This window comes from Quercus lobata, chromosome 2 (genome assembly GCF_001633185.2).
Source record: "Quercus lobata isolate SW786 chromosome 2, ValleyOak3.0 Primary Assembly, whole genome shotgun sequence".
NCBI classification, from domain to species: domain Eukaryota; kingdom Viridiplantae; phylum Streptophyta; class Magnoliopsida; order Fagales; family Fagaceae; genus Quercus; species Quercus lobata.
The window spans coordinates 97,627,790-97,652,134 of NC_044905.1; the positions used below are offsets into that span (position 1 = coordinate 97,627,790).

Below are 24,345 nucleotides of genomic sequence, written 5' to 3' on the forward strand. Positions count from 1 at the left end.
GGATTAAAATGTGATTGGAAAAAAGACACATAAAAATGTGAAACAACTAAACAAGTCCCAGATTTTGTGTTCGGAAAAGTAGGATTTGAGTTGCAAAAGGCAGCTGGAAAGTCACCACTTATAATGAGAAAAAGTTGACATTTTTGTTTGATGATTTTGATAATGAGTTGGAAAGGCATTGGGTTGTCAAGCCAAGAGTAAAAACTCAGCCCACGTGGTTCTGAAATCCTGAAATGACTATCACCAACTTTTTTTTTTTTTACATGGAAAACATGCATTTGCGTTTGTGGGGAGCTTGAAAAAGAGGACTTTTTTTTTTTTGTAAGCATTTTAATATTACTAACAATTTTTTTTCCTTTTATTTATTTATTTTTTTGGCATAAAGTGATCAAGATGCTAATGTGGCGGCTGAAATTGTCATCGAAATATGTAAGAGATTTTTTTTTTTGGTCGTTGTGAATGTTCAGAACTCTTCAATCACCTAACTAATTTGATAATTTTTTTTGGATGAATCTAATTAATTTGATAATTGTAACAAAAAAACCCTTAAAATGACATAATTCTTTTTATAATTCTTTTTGAAACTTTTTCCAATTAAATGTGATTTGTGAAAAATTATTTTTATGTATATTTATCATTAACACTAATAATAACAAAATGTCATCTAAAAGAGGGAAAAAAAACTTTGAAAAGTAAGAAGTCCCCGTTGTTTTTTTGTCTAAGACGCTATTGACTTTAATTATATGCCATATCTGAAGAATCTGCATAATGGTGGATTTTTTTATGCAAGTTCAAATCGTTAAGCTTTCTCATATCCAGAAAAAAGAAAATGGTAGCTTTCATTCGAGGTGTTTGGTATATGCACTTAAAAATTAAAAACATGTGTGGAAATATGTGTGAATAAAAAAATGTGTGGAAATACGTATAATATTGTTTAAAAACTGAAAACATGTATTTGAATAGATGTACCAAACGGGACAACCTCTTGAACGCTCATATTTGATTTCACATTGCCTTAAGAATTTAGTTATAAAATCAAATTTTGACACGCAAACTGCTTATAAAAAGATAAGAAGCATCTTAGAAATTGCAAAAAGTAAAAAATTGAGCTATGTTTAGAGTTTAAAAGTAATATCTTACCGACAACCACAAAAGAACGAGTTATATGTAGTGGTAAGATGTAACATTAAATATGTTAGGTACAAAAATAATGAAATAACTCGATTGTAATTAGTATACAAAATTTCCATTTTTACCATAACTTCCACTTCTACCATCTCATCCCCTTCCCTTATATGTGTGTGTTTCTCAAAAAAAAGAAAAAAAAGAAGCACGGTAACAGGTGTAATTGTATAAGGGTCTCTGGTTCACCACATCAGGGCCGGGGTAGCCTAGGCCATGCTCCGATGCCCGACTCTATTATGACAAAGGCTGGTGTGGGAAGGGAGTCAGTTAATGTGTGCATTTCCAATGAAAAAGAAAAAGAAAAAAAGAAAAGAAAAAAGAGACAAGTTGGGTTGATTGCCATAACCAATTCCATTGCCACCATGTTGGAGTTCTTAGTTGCGTGAGAAAAAAATGAGAAGCCGTTGCCCTCAGTCATGATAAAGCCTCTGCCCTTTGTGGGAAATGCCAAACTAGGCAATCCTCCCCAACACAACACTTTCGCAAAGGATGATTTGTCACTCAGAGTAAAAATGACTTGGTGACCATCCAAATAGGTGCGCTAGGAAGATGGCTTTATCATTAGGAGCATGTAAAATATGCTTGCCACTCATCTTGCTACAGAAGAATATTTTTACCATCATAGCATTAAAGACCTGGTTGGAGACAATTTGTCACTCAATAGTAAAAATCACCATGCATTGTTAAAAGTGGCCTTGGGTAATAGTTGACATTGGAATGGGTCTCTATTCATATCTTATCGATAGATTAGACACACGATAGATTAGACACACGTACACACAACCACACGATAGATTAGACACACCAAAGGGTCTTAACTTAATAGATTAGACATATACACACAACCACACAAATGGGTCTTAACTAGGAGTTGCTCCACTCCAATTAGGTGGTAGTGAACTCAAAAATTCGTGAGAAAAAGCAAAAGCCAAATAGATAAATATGCAAATCCATATGCTTTTGGCATAGGACACGGCTTATATCCAGTGTACAAGTACAAAAATCTCATTCCTTTCGCTATACCTTGAGCAAAGTATTTTCCTTTTTTTTTTTTTTTTTGAATCAATGGTTTTTAGTCCTAGTAGAAATACCCATAATATGCAGAGAAAAATAGAACCTCTCTATTCCGAGAGGTACAATCCATTGAATCCAATCCCACACATCACAATCCATACTAAGCAACAAACAATGCAATTCCTTTGCAATCTTGCTTCAAGATCAATAAAAAAGATTTTTATTCCTACGGTTCCCCACTAAGGCATGTCACATGTCCCACAAACAACATATAGCAAAATTTTGGCATGCTCTTCCAACAAGAAGTCCAATGGTGCACATTGTCGTAATACCAATTTAAAGAGAGAATAATTTCAATGGTGTGGCTTACTCGCAGTTGTTTCATACTTAAGGTCCTGAGGATCTTGGACCAGTTGGTAAATCCATAATTGCCGGCAATTTCAGGTGCATTTGATGGTCTAAAGTTTATTGATACTAAAATATAAATCCTTTGATAAGCAAGCTAGGAAAAATTGTCACCTTTCTTTGCAGAAAATTTCCAAATAAGAATCCAATCTTTTATTCCATCTTTTACCTATTGAAAACACACAAATTGAGGCCCTGTTTGCTCTTATTATTATTAGTGAAGAAATTATTGGAAAGCAAATGATATGAAATCTAGGAGAAGCCCTCCAACAAGTTTATGCTAGTTCAAATTTTAAAATGATTAATATGAACAATAAAAGGTTATAGTATGATTCCTATAAAAAAAAGAGGTTATAGTATGATTCTTCTGCATTAAGTTCTAATATGATTATATGGTATGCAATTATACAGAACTATAAGGTTTATTATCTTGGAAAAGTTTAGGTTAATTTCAAAACAAACTGTCTCAAATTCAGGCAGGATGATGGGCCTAATCAAGAATTTGTAACAATTTCCCTCTAATTTCTTGAATTAAACATCTTCATCTTTTTAAAGGGATGAACTGGTATTTTTTTTTTTAAATCTCCATGAGAAATTGTTAGGATTTTTGTAGGCCCATTCCATGACCTTGTTTATAATGGAATTTCCAAGTGTTGATGTATTGCATTCAATGTAATAGTTTGGTAAAATCTACTTAGAAGATTTTCAAAGAAGTGCTTACTGAAGAAGTTCACTCAACAGAAGGAAAATCTCACTCAAGGCTTTCTCAAGCGAGATCGCAAAAATTTGTTTTTCAATTCCCTCTTTGACTAGGTTTTTGTTTGTCGTTTAGAACTAAATTTGTACACTTTTTTTTTTTTTTTTTTTTTTTTTATACAAGATAGAAATTATACTCTAGTCTAATTTAAGTATATATGTGTGTGAAATTCCCTCCTGGAAACTTGAAACCCAACCCTTACCCCCCACACCCAATAAGCACGTATATCTGTGAGTGACTATCACATCAAAGGTGTACGGTAGTCTATTTGTACACTTATGTAAACTTTGCTTTTGCATAATTTTTCAATAGAGAAAAAATGGTTACACTATGCTACTCAGAGAGAAAATCTCAAAACTTTTCTCTTTTTACTTTATAAAAACCTTCTTCTTGACCCACACATCTTGTGATTCCAAAAAAAAAAGTGTCTTGAGAGTTTGAAACCTCATAGTTATTTTTACAGAGAGTTTTATTACCATTGAATCTTTAAGGAGATTCCTTGGAGTGCCTAAGGTTCTAGTTTAAGCAAACGATGAGATTGTGTAAGAAGTTTGCTTAGGAAGATTTCATTGGTTTTGAGCTATTGTGGTAGGAAAGCAAATGGAATGTTTGCAAAGGTTACAATAAAAAGTCTAGCTTGTTAAAGGGTCTTGCAAGAAGATTATTGCAAGTGTTTTTATTTTACTAAGTGAATTTTCTACGTGATTTTTTGTGTCTCTAGAGTGGTTTTTCGATTGATTGATTGATTGATTTTTTTTTTTTTTAACTTTGTTGCCAAATTCTGTGTCTTGTGTTTTATTGCTTTTTATTTTATTGCTTTAAGATCTGGTGTATGTATAAAATTTTTGAATTAATCTTTTTGTTCCACAGCATAAATTGTTTGGCGTCAAAAATAAAATTTTCAATTGGTATTAGAGTAATTAGAACACAGGGTCTAAAATGTCATATACAAATGGATCTATTTCATGGTTAATTTCATAATTAATATTAAATATTGCAAATTTAAATCTGCATCTAGTACCATGTTGTTTTAAATTCCGTAATGTTATGAGTGTATTTTGTGTTCAAGGACTCTTTTTTCTTTTTTCTTTTCTATGGGATTGTGTTCAAGGACTAAAGTATTGTAACTCAATGACATTATTTGGTCTTTTTTATAAAATCATAAGCCTAATTTCCCTCCCTCACTTCTTGTAATAATCAAATTATCAAAAACAAAAATCGAATAAAAGTATAATTCGTTTTCAAGACTTCAGCAGGATTGAGATCCAAAGGGCATGCCTTCTCTACAATATGTTTGCTCATTCAATTACCCAAAAAAACAAGAATCTGATACTAACGTGCTATAACAAAGGTTGACCACTACTTTTCTCATCGTCAAAAAAGGCCCAAGTATCTGAAGACCGACAAGGTGTAATACATTGAATACAACGAGCGATGGCTATGAATTTGATCAAGCTGTCAAAGATTGGATTCTTTAGGCCAATTAGCAAATGGATGAGCCATAATTGCAAGCATATCTTGAAGCATCTGTATTATGTATATTCTCTTTTGTTTTCTCCAAATTTTAAAAAATAAAGTTCCAAAAACTCCCAAGTTGTGGGAACTCTGTATGTTTTAGCAATAATTTTTGTTATTGGGAAGTACTTGTGTTGCAAAGTAGGAATAATCAATTTATATATATTTTACTAAATCTTAAGCATAATTATCGTTTATGGATTAACTAGTCTCTTATCGGATATGCCTTACATATGAACCTTCTTAAAGTGATGCACTTTATCATATAAATTGATACTGTAAAAAATCATGGTAAAGCAATTCAATCAAAATAACAATTTTTTTAGGGGTTCATGTTAGCTTAACTGGTAAAGTCTTATGTTGCTGAATAAAAAATCTGAAATTCAATTCTCGTTTACACAAAAAACTAATTAGTGTTTTGGTAAACTATCACTAAAAAAAGAAGAAGCAATTCTTGCATACAAAAGCAGAATGCTATTGTTATGTCGTTTTGGATACACCATTGAGTTGGTATATTATTATAAAACATTCGTGGTGAAATTCCTAAAATTTGGTTCTTTTTAATTATTTATTTTCATTTTAAACCTTGAGTTTATAAATCATGACAAGTTAAATATCATGTCTATATATCTACTAAAAACCATTTTTCTCTCTCTAGTGTGGAAAAGAAAACAACCATTCACAGCAAATGGTATCGTTTTAATGTAATATCTGCTAATGGAAAATTTCCATTACAACAAATAGATTGCTCCATTAGCAGTTTTTAACAAATATAAATGGAATATTTAAATTCTTATGAGTTATAAGATTTAGGTTTTAAAATGACAAAAAATGATTTTTTTTTTTTTTAAATCAGGGTTTAATTTATGGATAACAAACTCTAGGATTTTTTTTACAACTTTAAATTTCCATTCTTTTGTAATGTGGCCTCTTAAAGAACTTATTTTTTTATAAGTTCCAGTTAATTTAACTAGTAAAATTTCTTATTGTTGAATAAAAATTCTAAAGTTCAAACATTGTCTATACCAAAAATCAATTCGTATTTTAACATAATAAAAAATAATCATCTTAAAATTAATGTCATAGATGAAAATTCTATTATATCTATAAAATTTCCTTTTTCCTCTTGTTTTCCCCCACCAATTTTTCATTAGTTGGATTATCTAGCTGTCCCTTTTAGCATGATCTTTAGGGTTAGACTTTTAAGACTAGCATGATCATGAGCTCCTGGATCCTTAAGTAGTTTCAGTTTTCAAGAATCGTGAAAAAAAGTAGACTCCCCCTACTTCAGTACTCCAAGTATCCGAACCCTAGTTCCTAGAGTACTAGTTTTATTCATGCTTGAAATTAAAAGATCGATTTTGAGTTGAGCACTCTAGACTCTAGAGCAGTAACTGATCGGGCTCTCTGGAAAAAGATCGATTTTGATTTTCTACACTTCCTATCAAAACAAACGCTGATAGGAGTTGACAATGATCCCCCTAGGCGAAATCACCTTTCGAATTCACCTAAAAAATACAAAGAGTGACCATAGACTCATAGCTCAAATCCAGCCTAATTTGTTTTATATTCTTTAGCCTTTTATTTCTCAGAGTCCACCCAGGTCCTTAAAATGGCCAAAACCTCCATCTTCACACCAAAACTCATAATTTTCGTAGTAGGATACAAAATTGTAGAATAAAAAGATTTTGGTTTTCTTTTTTACCATTTGTGTTTGCTATAGAAGATAGTCAACTGGAAGAATATAATAAGTATTACTTTTTTATTTTTGTTTAATTAGGAAGAAAAATAGGAAGATGAAAAATATAGATTATTCAAATTTACTATCACTAGCGGAAAATTTTGATGATTTTTTTTTTATTAAGTAAAAAATGGAAATAGTAGATGTGATTTATATGTGTTAGTCTTAAGTCATTTTTAAAATGATATGATTAATTTCTAACAAAGTATAGTTGATATAAATATATTAAATTTTCTAAATTAAGCTATCTATATTTTTTAGTTGAAAGTGTTTTAAATTTTGTAAGTTTTTTTTTTCAAGGAAACATAATGCATTTTACATTCAATTATTATATAAGGCGAGATATTTTATAAATAATGTAATGTGTAGTTGAAATTTATTTATAATATTCCTTACAATTCTACACAAACTTCTCATCCCAAAGCATTGAAGTGGATGGATGTACCAAAATGAACTGAATGGACCGAAATGGACCGAACTGGCCTAAGTGAAATGATGGACTGAATGGGATTGAAATGGATAGAAGTGGACCGAAATGGACTGAAGTAGATCGAGGTTGACCAAATGAACCGAAATGGACCAATATGCTTCGCTTTAATTTTTAAGTATTATATAGATGCCTCTATTAAATAAGAACCGATTGTTTTAGCAAAAAAAAACAAAACTAATTTTTTCAATAGTATATAAGAAGTAATATTTTCTATTGTTATATAAGAAAAAAAATTATCAATTAAATTAATAGTAAATATGACATTTTATAAAAGCTAACACATCACTCTTACTTTATTATTTTATTTTTTATCCATCCATTTATTAAAAAAATGAATAATTATTGATTTTAAATAATTTCTCTATTTATTTTATTTAATATATCACAAAAAAAGAGATTAAATAAATTAGTTAAAATGAAACCTTATTAAAGTGAATACATCACAATTATTATTATATATCTTTCTACATCAATCCATTTTATATAGAAAAACAATAATATTTTTTATTGAGCTATTTAAAATGATACCTTATAAAAATGAAGGCATTACAATTATTATATTATTCATTTTACTTTTTGTCCCAGATAAAAGAAAACCATCATCTAGAACTTAATCTAAGTTGATATCAACTTGAATTTGCACAGTGTGCATTGGCACCCTCACAATATATTTTATAACATCATAAAGTAATTTGTAAATGATATCAATCCCTTGTTTATTTGTTGGTCATGGAAGAGATGGGGATCAATCCCTTAAGAAATCCTTAGGAATTTCTTGTACATTGGAGGACCCTTCATCATCATATATTTCTGTTATGTTATCTACTAATTGGAATTATTAAGGTTTGAATTTTTGCAGTTGAGGTATCACAATGGAAGTACTTTTTGCCTTGATTTTTTTTTTAAAGGTTTAGCCATGCTATGTATAGGTTTATGTAGATTGTACAATATTTTTGGTCATGTATTTAAAGTCTTAAAGCCTTTAAAGGTATGGATTTGGGTTCATACTTCATATAAAAACAAAATTATATATATGGAATTTGGGTTATGACATTTTAGAATGGTTATCTACAATTAGCCCAATTTTTTTTCCCCCTTCTTCAACCTCTAAAAGGCTTACATCTGGCCCGAATTGGGAACAAGGGGCTTTGATAATGAAATTGGGCTGACCCAATGCTTCCAAAGTTTTTACAAATGATTTATTTGCTTGAAATTAGAAATAGTTGAATTCTAATTTTTCTGGCAAAAATGGCCCATTAGCATTAATTTTTGAAATATTTAGTAACAGAGCACTGTTTCGGAAATAATTAGGGAAATACCACTTTTTCCGAAAACGCCGCTATAGGGCCCGAAAACGTCACTATAGGGCTTAAAAAACGCCACTATAGGGCCCTTGAACCTGTTATGGGGACTTATAAAAAAATTTTTGCAGAAAAACGCCGCTATAGGGCCCAAAAACGTCACTATAGGGCTTAAAAACGCCACTATAGGGCCCCTTGAAACTGTTATGGGACTTACAAAAAAATTTTGCAGGAAAACGCCGCTATAGGACCCAAAAACGTCACTATAGGGCTTAAAAACGCCACTATAGGGCCCCTTGAACCTGTTATGGGACTTATAAAATTTTTTTTTCAGGAAAACGCCGCTATAGGCCCGAAAAAGTGGTAGATTGCTATATAGTTCGGAAACAGTGTTTCTGAGCAAATTATTTCCAAAATTGATGGTAATGGGCCATTTTTGCCAATTTTTCTTTCCTTCCACCAAAAAAACATGGGCTGACCCGTGGTGATACAAGTCCAGCCCATACCGGCCCATTTCGAATCCCCTGAACGCTGAGAATCTCAGGTATCAGTTAAATAAACAAACAAACACTTCCTTCACTTCACTAGCTTGCCGCCCAAACACACACACACACTCTCTCTCTCTCTCTAGGTTCTGCTTCAACTCGGGCTTTAATGGAGATTGATAACGTAAGCTCAAACTCTCTTCTACTCTATGCTTTTAATTTCATTTTCTTGGACTCTAATTTGCTGGGAAACTGTTGGAAAGTCTAAGAAAATGCATAACGTTTTCAACTCAAATTTGAGATTTTTTTTCTATTTGAATTTCTTCCAAGATTCCAAATTTCCCTACAATTTTCCCGGCAACCAAGCAGACCATTCTTTATTTTATCTTGATACAGTTCTTTAGGTTTTAGGTTTGATATAAATTACATTGTGTTTAAAGAATTTATACTTGATCATTCTTTTTGACATTTCATATATATATATATATATATATATATCACTGTCACTTTTTATTGCATCAATTTCTTTTTGACAACATGTAGAAAAGAGAGTGCTGAAGTTGAGAAGTATGAGAAAGAAGCTTCTTTATGCCTGTGTATGTGCATATGCTCCTGGGCATGAGCTTAAACTGCTTAGCCCATCAGGGGTAAATGCTCCAAAGGGCTATTCTTTAGAAAGGTTTCCTACATTATACACACGCATTTGTTTTGATTCTTGTTTGAAGTGATTTTTGTAAATTCAAGATTTGAAGCTAATATATAGGTCCATAAGGTAATTGTTTCCATTGTATCTTTAAACTCCTTTTTGTGATACTTGTTTGCAAAATAATTCAGAATTAATTATTTATCGGAATGGAAGAAAGAAAGTAGCATATGAAAGATGATATGAATGCTGTCATGTTATATAAACTACTAGTAATCTAATTTCTGTTTTTAAAATTTGTTTTCTTTGTGTGAGTGCATTCGCTCATGTGTTCTGTGATTGTGGGAATTCCAGTTATGTCCTGCCATCACAGCTTATACTGTTTTATTGCTATTTCCATAATATTGTTGACTTGATTTTTTATGTTGTCAAATGAGTAAGAATCTTAGTATTGATAATGTATTTGTTCATTGCAGCCACCATCATCTGATAAAGCCAAAGAGACTGATGACGGCTTTGCAATAGTTCTTGAGCTATCTGAAGATGACCTGCATTTTGATAAAAAGAAGGTAAGAAATGGCATAATTGATTGCCTTCGAGCTCTCTTTTATTCTTCGCTAATTTTTATTGAATAGTTGGTTAATGTTCAGAAATGTGAGGATGAAATATTATGTAATTGAAGGAAATATATAACTTTAGTAAGTTACTATTTATTGTTTACTCTATTCTATACACTGAAGTGCAGGGGATAGATACTGGACTCCTGTTGCATACTAACTACTAAATTAAAAAAAAAAATTTACATTTATAATTTTATACATATGATTGTGTCAAATTCTTTTTAATTAAGATGTATACGAAAGAAATCATACTGACAATAATTGTTCCATTTTTGTTAGCATGAAAATTATGTTCATAAATTTTCATTAGTATTTTCAGTTTATTACAGTTATGCTTTAATACTATCTAGTTTTTGGTAAAGAGACCTAATTTCTCCTAATTTAATTGAGTTGTTATGTTGCTACCATTATTCTTATTATTTTCACATCTCGTTGGCAGAAATTACTTCAGAATAAGGGTCTTAACCCCAAGGAACAGGTTTTTCTTAAGAGCTCTTCAGGTCCTGATTGGATAAGTACTACCTTGAAAGTAATGCTTCAGATAGCAAGAATCATACAATTAGATGAGGTAAAAATTCCAATTCTTCTCTTTAAACTACTTGGTATTTCAGTGTAGGGACATGCTTGGAGGAAAATGAGAGAGATAGACTGATTTCCCGTATGAACAATAGGAAACAAAATAGTTTTTCCACATAGGTTTGATCCCTTTTAGGTTCTTGCAAATTGTAGCTTCAGTGTTTTCCTGGTTTGTTTTGGCACAAAACTCAAAAGCGGAGCATGAATAGCATGATAGCCTGATCCCTGGCATTTTATGGATGATTAACTCATGATGATATTTATTATAAGGGGTTCATTAGGATGCAGGTAGAACTCTATTTTGGGGAGGATGATGCTTGTTCATCAGTGGAATATTACAGCCCCAGGAATGAGGTAGAGGCTCTTAATTCAATCCTTTCGCTTCTTGACATTTCACTCTCAAGTGGTATGTGCATGCAAATGAATGTCCTGCAAGAATTTCGGGAAGCAATTATTGGTATGATCCGTGACTTTGGGGACAAAAACAGTGTGAAGACTACAATTTTAGAAAACCACAGCTGTGGCAAAGAAGAATGTTTGTTGCAATGGGGTGAAAACAATGGCATAAGGACAAGGTTGCAGATGGCTTGTAAGTCTTCACAAATGACTGCTGCTGTTCTTTTTTTCCTTGCTTATTAGGCATGTAAAAATTTTGCCCCCTTTTCTTGGTGTCAAGAGGATTTTTCCTTTTTCTTTGAGGTGGAGTTGGGAACTTAGGGGGGTGGGAACACTATTTCTTTACAATTTTGCAAAGCTTTGTATAGAAAAAAGGACACCTAGTCTTTATTGTATTGTGCTTCATTCATCATGTAGATGTCGAAGGTGCTGGTAGAGGAGCCATTGCAAGAGAAAATATAAATGTTGGAGACATTGCTGTGGAGATCCCTGTATCTACTGTCATTTCTGAGGAGCTAATCCGTGAATCCAACATGGTACGTTTCAGACTTCCATAAATGATTCCTACTTTGAGTTTGAACTTCTATGAGAGACAAGGAAATGAAAGTTAAATGAAATGAATCTTCATATGTGTGGGAACATGAATCACATATCTAAAAAACTTGTCACACAGAAAACAATAGATGGGTGATGATTAGTAAGAAAAATGTATTCTTGCCTACATGAATTTCTAATTATCCCTGCAATATGTAGAGAAAATTCCTTGCGGTCGTTTATGTTTCACAAAATGAGCTATGTGGAGGTAAAAGGAACCATTTCTAAGTAAACAACTAAACTGATCACTAGGAAATATTCAGAAAACTATTAATTCAGTTAAACAAAATTACATAACATATAAGAGAAGGGTTAAGTGTAATTCCTCATCAGTCACCATGTGTGGATAAAAAAATCTGTTCACTCTGTGCATCAAAGACACAGTTTGAGGTGCCCATGAGAGACATGGTTATAAGGTGTCTATGCCAATGGTTAATGGAAGTAGATTAGCATTAAGATGGATTTTGGAACCAGGTATCAGGTACTATGCCAATGCTGCATTACCTTCGCACAAGGTGCCGTTTCAGTTTTTTAGGCCCTTCTCTTCTCTATGCTTTTGTTTCTACATTGTCAAGTTGGATAATCTCTATAGTGGAGTACATGGTTTATGTTTGGGTGTAAAATGGGGGGATCATAGGTTCAAATCTTGCCCTGCAATAAAAATTGCACATGATGCTTTGTTTTCCATTCATGCCGATGGTCAATTACATTTAGAGATGGCACTCTTACATAATCAGTAATTTGAATCTGCGCAGCCTATGTGGAAGTAAAGTGGGTCAATATGACTTACTATTTTTTCTTTTTATTGCAGTTTCATATATTAGAAAAGATTGATGGCATCTCTTCTGAGACAATGTTATTGTTGTGGAGCATGAAGGAGAAGCACGATTGTAATTCAAAATTCAAGATCTACTTCAATACCCTTCCAGAAGAATTCAATACAGGTACTATCACTTTTTGTCACCTGCTTTGTCGATGATATCTACTCTGTTATTTTGTGTACATAATGAGGAAGTATTATTGTAATTTGACATCTTATTACTTGTGAGGATTAAATGATTCAACTATTAGCAAGAACTTGATGTTAGGTTAGAACATTTTGCAATCTTTTATATGGTCAATGAATGCTCTTTCTTTGCGAGCTGAAAAATTATCCATTAGGGTTTGAAAATTTTTTGCTGACCTGTTTATTATCATATGTTTGACACAGTTCGATAATTTTCCTGATCCTTTCTACATGGTGTAGCCTTTTTGCAATAAAAGATATTGTACTTATCAAAAAATGTTGCTGGTAAGCTAGTAAGTATGAACTTGAAATAAAATATTATATTCTAAATATCTAACTTTGAAAGGATGTAACATGTTAGTAATCATTCAGCTGGGTTCCATCACTTACCATTCTGAACAATTGATTGATCGAGACTTTTTTCCTTTTTTTTTTTTTTGTGGAAATTTCAATTTTACTTTGAACTAAGCACTTGTTTCTTTTACTTTTTATTCCATTCTGTTCTTTTTTGTCATGGTAAATTTGGACCTAAGATGTATACCAAATTTACCCATATTTTTTTAAAAAAATTTCAAGTTAAAGCATGCATAATATTTGACCATCATTCTAAGTAAAATTTTAATAACATTTTGTGTATATCTTGTGTACATGAGGTAGTTCTTTTGCTTAAATAAAATTTTATTACTCATCAAAAAAAGTTATTCTCAGTAAAATCATTTCTGCCATGGTCAATATTTTAACCTTTTTTTTTTTATAAGTAATGAAACTTCATTGAAAAAAGAAACCATACAAGGAACCAAAGCACACAGGCAGTGTACTAAGGATTAAGGAACCAGCAAAACATCAAAACTATAATGCATAGAAAGTATAACTATCAAGCAGATCAGCCGAAGAATTAAAGTTAAAAACACCCAAAGCTCAAATTATTGTCAATCTCTCACTTCTTCAAAATTACGAGCATTCCTCTCCCACCAAATACCCCACATAAGGCAATGAGGGATCATACTCCAAATTGCATGCATACGTCTGTTAAACTTGCTCGACCAGCTATCTAGAGTATCCAAAACGCCAATATAACCCAAATAATGGAAATACCATATTTCACAACTATCTAGCTACAGGGCAGTGTAAAAGTAAATGATTAGTAGTCTCCCCATCCTTCTTACACATGCAACACCAATCCATCACCAACTACTCTACGCTTTGGCAAATTATCGGTAGTTAAGATTTTCCCCAAAGCCGCTGTCAATATATTAACTTTCAGTGATTCAGATTAAAACTATGCGGCAATGTTTCAGTCACTGAAAAGTTTAAAATTTTAATCTTATTAAGACAAGAAACCCGTTTTTACGCTTCCACATCAAAGTAAGATATAGTACTTAATTCTTTTTTTTTCAATTAATGCCTATTGGTGTTCCAAAAGTACCTTTTCAAAGTCCTTGAGAGGATGATCAATCTTGGGTTGACATATAGTGCAACTTGTCATATATATTGGGTCAAATGGGATTTCTCCATTCTCTCTCCCTGATCGAGATATCCTCTCCTTTGCCCAAAAAAGATTGACTGAATCATAAAAATTTTGGAGCATGGAAGTGAGAAATTATATATACCTTAACCTTTAAGAAAGTCAATGCTATTTTAATTCCCATTTGTTCTACAATTTTACCAAATTTTAACTAGGGAGTTGTTTGATGATTTTTAGCATCAGTTGTTGCCTGAAGAAATGGGTAAATAGGGTGTATAATTCCTTTGCAATTATATGCTTTGCTACCATCCTAGCTTTTGGAATTTTTCTGTTAAATATAAGGCATGCACCATTTGGTTATTTCACCCATTATGGGTTTGCACTAATTTGCATATCTTATGAAACAATCAAATACTTTATGTAGAAAAAGTAGAATACAATTTATTTTAATAAAAGAACCAAAAAAATTATGAAATTAAGAGGGGAGTGCCCTAATTAACTACTAATACCTAAAAGAAAAATACAATTGACTCCAAAATTCTATGAGTAAATTAAAATAAATATTCTTTATGCTATTTCTTTGCGCTTCCTGCATCACCCTGGTTTCCTGCTAGTTAAAATTATGGAGGATTTAGAGTATAAGAAGTTGGTACATCCCAAATGGTATTACCTTTTGGTCCCTCTTTGACATTTGAATGGAATTTTAAGTTGGTTTTAGTCCAAACATCGTGACATTCAATTTGCAAACTCATAGTTACTAATTACTACATTGTTTTTCATAGTAGTAAGTGATGATATAATGATGATGTTATAGAATTCTATAGATCAAATTGGGGGAAAAAATGGTGTCCAATTATGTCAGTCTTATTTATTTATTTATTTTTCCCTAGTTTATATTGTTTGTATATGATCTGACAAAAAATGGTGTTAAAGCATATAGATATGTATGTGCATTTTGTATGCAAGAATTATTTGCCAATAATAATGTTCTAACACTGATCATTTTGGTTTAACATGATTTTTTTTTCTTCATGATTCTATGTGACAGGGTTGAGCTTTGGCATTGAGGCAATCATGGCTTTGGATGGAACCATGCTGTTGGAAGAGATAGTGCAAGCAAAACAGGTTATCAGGCCTTCTAATACACTATTATTAGATTAATTTGTTCAAATATTTAGGCTCTGATTACTTCAAGGGACAAAAGAGTTGTGAAAAAGGATATATTAATGTGAGCCAAGCATCTGGAAATGGCAATTTGGCCTATTTAAGTGGGCCCCCCACCTTGCCCTGTCCCCATTGGAATGGATTTGGATTTAAAAAGATGGGATAGCAATAGAAAATAGATCTAGAACTTGATCCAGTTTTCGTTCTTGTAGGCTGCTTTCTCTTCTATGTATCCAGTGTACTAGGGATTGCACTTATTAAATAATTGATTTAGTAATCAATAACTAAGAAGGTACATGTATAAGGGAACTCCATCCCACCCGATCACATGTACTAATTCCCCTATTTATTATACAACCTCTTAAATGCCATCAAATATATAAACATGCTACTCTACTCCATCCTCGCCAATTAGAGGGACAGTTATAATCTAAATCACTGGAGGATTGAGCACAATCAAGATTTGCTCTACTTCCTTTCACTTAAACTTTAATCCCACCTATCCTGCACTCTTTTAGCTCCCTTCATTTTTTGTTATTACGCATTACTTAGATTGTTTCTATTCGCGTTCAGTTGAACTTTATTTTTCTCTTTCCCACTTGCTTAAATGTGGGACTATTTTCAAATTTAATGCATCCTTTTTCTTTTTGTCACAGCACTTACAAACTCAATATGATTCGTTATTTCCCACATTGTGTAATGATCATCCTGATATATTTCCACGGGAGGTATACACCTGGGAGCAATTCTTATGGGCTTGTGAACTCTGGTACTCAAATAGTATGCAAGTAATGTTCCCTGATGGAAAGCTAAGGACGTGCTTAATTCCTATTGCTGGATTTCTTAACCATTCGGTATGCCATTCCTTTTGTTCACCTTTCTTTTTCATTTTGCTCCTATGTTTTTTTTTTTTTTTTTTTTTGTCTTCATGGTTAAGATATAACTTTAGATTTCAGTGTAGTTGACTATACTACTGAATTCAACTAAAACTTAAGGTACTCAAAGTTGGATGCCAAGCATACCATATTATGCTTGTGAAGCACAGACAATTCACAGAGGTGCCATCTCCTGTGTTTGACACTTGTCAGAGAAATCTTAGACATGGCTTCAAATAAAATGTATAAAATTACGAAGTTGAACACAGAAAGCATTGATTAAACATAATCTGGACACAATCTAAACATTGTCAAGAGCATTGGAGCTCAAATGGCACCTTCCTAGTGTTTCCAATGGAGACATACAAGGTTCAAATCCCCCCGCCCCCAACTATTGAATTATCAAAAAAAGAAAATCTGGATACACTCTGAACACCAAATAAGCCAATTAACTAATGGTTCTGTGACATAGTATATATTGGGGAATCTGTCTACTTGGGTTTATGATGGGTATAATGTTAGAGAATCTAGGGTTAGAAAAAAAGGATTAGTAGTCAAGAATTATTGGAGAGTTGGTAGGGAAGGGAAAATTTTTTATTTAGGTTTGGAAAGATGAGAGAAATTAGGGTTAAATCAGCCCACAATCCTTGAATAGTGCATGTGAACAGTATCATGAATAGTGATAGAATGCCAAAGACAAGAAAAGGTAGAAAAAAAAAGGGGGAAGTGACTGGTATTTGCAATTGTTTCTTGATGAGTTTTTAATCTTTTTTCAAAATCTTCAGGGATCAAATCTAGGCAGTGTGTTGTACAAGGAGTCCAGAATAACAATTTTCTCTTTTCGATTAACATTTCTCCAGATGTTTTGTAATTAGAAGCATTATCAATTATTACTTGCACAACTTTTTTCTCTCCAACATTCTCTACAACATTATCCAACATCTCAAAAAAAAAATAACACAAAAATAAAAATCAGCCGTTTAGAAAATTCAGAGGTGTCTATGTACAAAAAAAAAAAAAAAAGGTAGGTTCCTTGAGGACAATTCACTAAAAAATTGCATACGGACCCTCTTCTCCTATCCATCAAACCATTTGTCACAATTGAACATCACATTTTACTCAGTTCTTTTCCATATATTCTTCTAGCATATCTTATGTCAAATTCGTGTGCTTCTTCCGGTATTTCTCCCTAATTTCATGATAGGAAGGTGGCTTAAGCCCATTTTTAAATCTTGTAATCATGTAAACCATCTTCCCAAATTTAGGATTGTTCACACAATTAAAGGGAATGACACTAGTGTAGAATAGTTATCAGTAGACAAATTCATTCACATTCCTTTTGTTTTCTTATAAAAAATAGTTTATTCATAATTCTTTGCGTTGCTTTTATAACAAACGTATCCATGATGCCTTTCCTTTTTCATGCATTAATATCTTCTTCTCCTTAAAGGATTATTCTTACTGATTTTTTTTTTTCCAAAAAAAAAAAAAAAAAATCCTGACTCAAGCACTTTCTGACATGGCTCAAACATTTAAACTAGAGCCAGCTAAATGATGTTTAAGCTGCTAAATTCCCCTAGAAGAGATAGACCTACAAACTAAGGTTTTGTTACTGTTGTTGTATTTCAATTGTTACAACAAATGGAGGTGGGGAGATTTAATCTTTTGTTCCCCTTATAAAGGAGGCCAAGCAATGTCGTTGAGCTACAAGGCTCTTAGCAGCTCTACAATACCTACAGTTAACCTTCTTTGAATTACTTTACTGTTATTTCAACTACATATTCCCATCCTAGGTCTAACCTACTGCCCAGTGCATTTCTTTTCTTACACTTTGCAGTAGAACCAGCAATACTAGTACCAGCAATACATACCTATATCACCTTAAGGTATTGCTATTGAGAAAGAGAAAAGCAAGTTTAAAATTTATTATATAGAAAAGGGGAAAAAATAGCAAGTAAGAAGGATTGACAATAAATTGATTAACAAACGAATACATATTAGTTGTTATTCTCTTATGGGTAAATTTTAGTTGCCATGGGCCTGAATTGGCATAGAGTTGGATTAGTGTTTTTTTTTGTTTTTTTTTAAATATATATATAAATAATAAATCTTATTTGTGATTCTCAAATGGAGTTATGGGTATATTGCTCTCCACAATTGATCTCATATGGCCATATGGATAAGAGTTTTCCGCATCCAAACTTAAGCAAACATAAAGAAATTAACATAAGGTTTTTTTTAAAAAAATACAGTAGCCCCTCCTTTCACCACCAAAAAAACACCATAAACAGAACCTAATAGGCAAGTGACCAACTTCACCAAAAACAATATAGTCTCAATTCACTCATCAAGTATAGTAGGCAAAAGAACTCAACAAAGCTATATTTAAGATTTCTGGAGCCAAAGTCAGACCCATTACAACAAGATAGCGATTCATAACAATTAAAAGCTAAAATAATTTACCTAGAATGATTGGGGAATGAACCAAAAAAGGATCGAATCAGTTCTTTTTTTGGACTATCAATGTCGTGGCGTCTCAGCATGGCAGGTGGCACTGTGGAAGCAGCAGCTCTCTGCCTCTCTCAAATGGGGACCCCAATAACAAGAAAAAGCTCAGCTTAAGCATGTGTGGCGATATCTTATAGGATCGATGAGGGATAACAATTCTAAATTGCCCCATGATCTAACTCACGGTCCCACATCAATTCTACTTCACAGCTGATCCTGGTATGATCCGGATCGATTCTATGGTCTAGGATCGTAGGATCTTACGATCCAAGATTGCTAGACGTCACAATCCTGATAATATTGCGTATCATTGTGTCTGTGTCTGCGTTCGTGCTTCTTAGCATTTCCTAAGCTAAGCTCACCAGCTTATTGCTCCCCATTGGTCAAATTTATTATTTCATTGGTAAATCCATGACCTCAATCACTCATCTTCCACCTTGATCTTATAAGGGAAGGAGATGTCATTAAAGTTGAGCCCATTCACTACTTACAGTCAACACTATCACTCATAATAACACCTTCTGCTCAGAATGATTCTTGTACTTTTAAAAAATTCAGATGGTTGACTAATTTTGGTCCGGACATTATCTGCCTTGTTGTATCCAGTTTGATGGGGCTTATACAGAGCATTTGATTGCTGTTAGAATGTCTTATTGACAAATACAAAGTTTTTTTTCCCATGTATTTTTGGAACCTCAGTGAGGTATATTTCTTGCTCTTGCTCACATTTTGTTCCCTTTTACAGATATACCCACACATTTGGCACTATGGCAAAGTAGATCCTGCAACAAATTCCTTGAAATTCTGTCTATCAAGACCATGCAGTGAAGGAGAACAATGCTTTCTTAGTTATGGGAACTTCTCTAGTTCTCATCTATTGACTTTCTATGGCTTTTTACCACAAGGAGACAACCCATATGATGTTATTCCAATGGGTAACTTTCTTACTATTACCATTATGTCAATAGATATCTATCCAAGTTTTTAACTGTTCGCAAGACAAATTCCTGTCAAAATGTTTCTGTTTTGGAACTCTTCAAAGTGCTCAGTTGGATGATACATCAATATTTGTTCTAGCCCAGAGTTTGAGGCTGAACAGGAAGATTGTATGGAGGGTAACCCCAGATTAGACTGGACCACTCACATGGTGCGGGGTACGTGGCTCTCAAACAACCACAATATCTTTTATTATGGCTTGCCACCGCCATTATTGGACTATCTACGGAGAGCTAAAAATCCTATGCTGCAGACCAAGTCCCTTGTAATTTTCCTTCTTTATTTTTTTAGTTTGGTGAATTGATCTGGCTTTTATCTTTTAGTATTTGATTCAAAGGTTGGTACTTCAGAATTCTTAGTTTGACCTCAAGTTGCATTGTGTTTTTCCTCTAACTTGAGTAGGCTTGAGTACTAACTAATTTCATGCTTTGAAGTTTTCTTCATAATGCTCTTATATGATTCTTATACTTTTCTTTTATAGCTACAATCTAACTTGGAAAATGAAATGGAAGTTCTTGGAGACCTTCTCTCCACCTTTGATGGCATGATGGAAAATCTTGGTGAAACAGATCTTAATGACAGGTAAAGAAGTCAATATCAAGGATTGAACACATAATTTGGAACTGAAAACAGAAGAAAATTTTCTTTATCGGATATAGTAGTTTTACTTTTAATCTTCATATTTGCAGAGAAAACGCCAGTTGGGATGTAAGGCTGGCAGAGGAGTTCAAAGATCAACAAAGAAGAATTGTTTCTTCAGTTTTAACTTCATGTCATAAGGGTCTCAGGTTGGTGGAAAATGAATTGCGCAAATGCATGAACGAGGACACCCGTGGTTAGATGAGCTGGCTGGAGGCATTTATGTAAACCAAAGAAGAAAAACTAGCATGAAGCACATTGCTCTGTCCTGGTGGAGCAAGCCAATTGTGACTGTAAGTCTGTAACACTAGTCTTGTTCTTATCAAAATTAGGCCACTTGGTCATTGACCTATCACTGCCCTACGAAGTGGCAAAAAATTGCTTGTCCTGATATGAGATATAAGTAGCACAAGCGTGGAATATTATCTTAGTGATGATGCATTAGATTCTCAATCAAATTTTGTGCCTATATACTTCGGTTAATAGTGTTGTAGTGACCTACTCAACTTAAATCTAACTTTTTGTGGTGTGACATTAGTAGGATTGGCCTCAAGAAAAGCATGCGCATTACTTTTTAAATGTGTGGTCAATATGCTCTAAATCAATTTTAAATTGTTCCGTGGAAAAGAAAATAAAAAAGAGAGCTCATTTTGGGGATAAGGTTTGGATGCCCACATTTGACTTAAGATACAAATTGGCTTTGTTGTGCCAACCCGTATAATATTGTATGCGTTGTACAGAATCTTTGTAAACTGTTTATCTGTTAATTGCTGTATTTTTGGAATTGTCTGATCTTGATCAAGGTGACCAAAACTATGTGGCTCATGAAATACTATATTATATACATACATACCTAAAAAGTCGGTGGTTAGTCCATAATTGAAGGATCTTAATTATTTCAGTGGGTGGCTCCTATATTGCTTGCTGCCCATGTTACAAGAGAGCATAAGTGGGCTCTCTCTCTCTCTCTCTCTCTCTCTCTCTCTCTCTATATATATATATATATATATCTCTTTTGGTAAGTAACTCTGCGTCTATAATAAAGATGATCATTAAAACAAGTCAAAGGTCACTGCACCCTCAATTTGGAATAACGGAATAAGATCCTCTCAATTTAAACCAATTTCACAAGTAAAATTTTATTTCTTGAATCCAATAATTTATATTGTGTCACATCATTTAAAATTAAATCTATAAAATAGAGTGTCCTCTCATATTGAATATTCTTTAGATATGTAATATTTAATTAAATCTATAAAGTAAATACATTTCAAAGGGTGAAGATCATGTTCTTGTCAATTGTGCAGATAAGAAAAACTGGCCTTCCCCAATAGTACTTAGTAAAGAATTTTTATTCACTTTGTACCTACTCTTATTGACAATGGTTTCATTACCCCAGTTGTTTATAAACCGATCAATAACATTGTTTTCCTTGACATTAGATTAATAGTAATACAATAAAGGTAGTCTTGACATTTATAAAGAATCCAAAAGTTTTATTATTATTTTATTTTTCTTGAGAATAAAAGAATCTACAAGTTAATCAATTATAAATTGATGCCTTCTCAAAAAAATTATAAATTGATGGGTCGTCCACTGCTCTACGCATAATTTAAATGTCAATCATATTCTAGGTTTATTAATACTCTGTATACAAATAAAAACAGTAAAAAAAAAAATCTTTATTTAATAAAAATAAAAAATAAAAAGTTTTGCCAATACAACAAGGAAAACTGTAGCATGCTAATAGCCAAGAAATAATAACAATAAAAATAAAGAAACTTCCATTTGGAAGTTGCCACTTACAGTAACCCAAATTTAATACGGTAAAGTCCTATAAAAAATTTATAAAAATAAAACATAAAGAAGAAACTATAATTGAACTTCAACTATATTACACCTATAATGAATGATACATAGATCATAATTATAAAGAGAGAAAGACCGGAATTTCACCAAATAGAGAAAGACAAGATTTGATATCTTAGTTTGATGATAAGAACACATTCATCAGAATCGGAAGTGTTGAAACTCTATAAATAAAATTTATAAAAAAAAAAAAAAAAATGGTTTTGAAATGGTAGTTAAAGCGGTGGTTAAGTAAGGTAGTGACTAATAGGACCGACGTTTACGTGTTTCCTTCCCATTTTTCAATTATTCAATCCATATGTCTACGTCACTCATTCACAGCTTCTTTATTTCTAAGCCAAACAAAAATCAAAAGAGCTAGAGAGTCATCATCATCAGTCATCACTAGTTTAGTCTCTCCCTGACTCTATTATTTCAGCGAACAAATTCCCCATCCTCGAGATATTAGTCATCAAATACACAAAGAAACCGTGAAAAATAATCAATGATTATTAAATTAAACATGACATTTAAACCTACTTTATTGACTGAAACAAGACCCACACCACATAAATATACAGTATTTATTATTAAAAAAAGAATAAAAGTGATAGCCAATTAATGAGAAACATATATACACACTGTCAAGTAGCAAGATGGGTAAGCCTTAGCCCCCACTCTTTGTCCTTTCCTACTCTCCAACCAACCACCGACTCCTTTCTTTTCTCTTAGCTAGTTTTCTAACCGTGTCCCAATCCAGTGTACACAGAAATATCTATACACCTTACCAACCACTAAATATTATCCACATGTCAAATTTGAAATAGAGTGATCAAGATAAAGCTTCCATCTAATGTTTCAATGCACTTATCAAGACACAATGCGGACAAGTAACCATTAAACACGTTTATGTAGTATCGGATTCAGTGCACTTATCAAGATACAATGCGGACAAGTAACCATTAAACACGTTCATGTAGTATCAGATCTAGTACACTTACCAAGAAACAATGCGGACAAATAACCATTAAACACGTTCATGTAGTATCGGATTCGGTATACAAAACCTAATTCCCTAGATCATGTGGCAAAATTTTAGGAATAGTGGGTAATGCCTTTTTTACCCATTCCATGTTTGTAGTAGTAAAAAATGATTTTAAGACAAATTTTAAGTTTTTTTTTTTTTTTTTTTTAAAAAAATTGGCTTAAATTGGTTTTAATAGAGTTAGTTGACAATATTTTCTAAACAACAATGAATAGAAAGACTAAAATAACAACATGATGAAAATTACTAGACTAAAAATAAGATGACAAGTTTTAAACTTAGTACTAAGAGTGTTCACATTAGTCCATGTATAATATAAAAAGAAGCAAAATTTACACAATTTTGTCTAAAAATAACCTACGTCAGCCCACGTATAATTGTATAAATTTATAAGTTTATTACAATAACCGTGTAAATTTTACACTAACACTATTCATTTTGCATTTAGTTGTTTATTTTTTTTTACCTATCTTGAGGATGAAAGAATAAAGTGAATGATAATTGTTGTACGTGAAAAGAGAAAAACAATTAAAAAAATAAGAAGATTTTATATTTTAATGAAATATTGTGTAAAATAGGTCATCTAATTTGAGTATTTTAAAAAGTGAATATATAAAATAAAAAAAGGTAAGTTCTTATACTAAAATAAATAGAAATTCTTACAAAATGCGAATGCTATTAGTTAACAATATTTTTCAAGCAACAATGAATAGAAAGATTATGATAACAACTAAATGAAAATGACTAGACTATAAATAAAGTGACAACTTTTAAACTTAGTAAACTAAAATAGCAATTCATCAAATTTCTAGAATATATAGATAGTATTTTTATCAATAACTTTTAGAAATTGGTGACATTTGTTTTGTAAAATTTATTTTTAGCAGAATTTATAATATTTACAACATCAAGATATTGTGTCCTAAAATTTTATTGGGCAAGACTCCATGAAATGATGGGAGTGTTAGCAGAAGATCAAAATCTTTGTTTTACATTGTCACCAGCAACGGGAATTTTTTTTTTTGGAGAAAATAGTTTTATAATTGTCCAAAGAAATTAAAAATTAAAAATTAAAAA

At 32.2% G+C, this 24,345-nt stretch overlaps 1 protein-coding gene across 5 annotated transcripts; it reads left to right on the plus strand.

Moving 5' to 3' along the window:
• The first annotated feature begins 8,984 nt into the window (after positions 1 to 8,984).
• LOC115977419 (uncharacterized protein C16C6.01c) lies at positions 8,985 to 21,035 on the plus strand. Of its 5 annotated transcripts, none has more exons than XM_031099249.1 (12): positions 8,985 to 9,077; positions 10,013 to 10,105; positions 10,596 to 10,724; positions 11,003 to 11,321; positions 11,546 to 11,664; positions 12,534 to 12,666; positions 15,242 to 15,318; positions 16,014 to 16,211; positions 19,486 to 19,675; positions 19,823 to 20,001; positions 20,218 to 20,318; positions 20,426 to 21,035. In XM_031099249.1, exons 1-12 carry the CDS (start codon positions 9,063 to 9,065, stop codon positions 20,574 to 20,576), a joined length of 1,704 nt encoding a protein of 567 aa, XP_030955109.1. In that variant the 5' UTR covers positions 8,985 to 9,062; the 3' UTR covers positions 20,577 to 21,035. The 5 variants fall into 5 exon arrangements, with proteins under 5 accessions (XP_030955109.1, XP_030955110.1, XP_030955111.1 ...); XM_031099250.1 differs by having other exon boundaries at positions 11,021 to 11,321; XM_031099251.1 differs by lacking the exon at positions 20,426 to 21,035 and having other exon boundaries at positions 19,823 to 20,073; positions 20,218 to 20,310.
• The last annotated feature ends 3,310 nt before the right edge of the window (positions 21,036 to 24,345 follow it).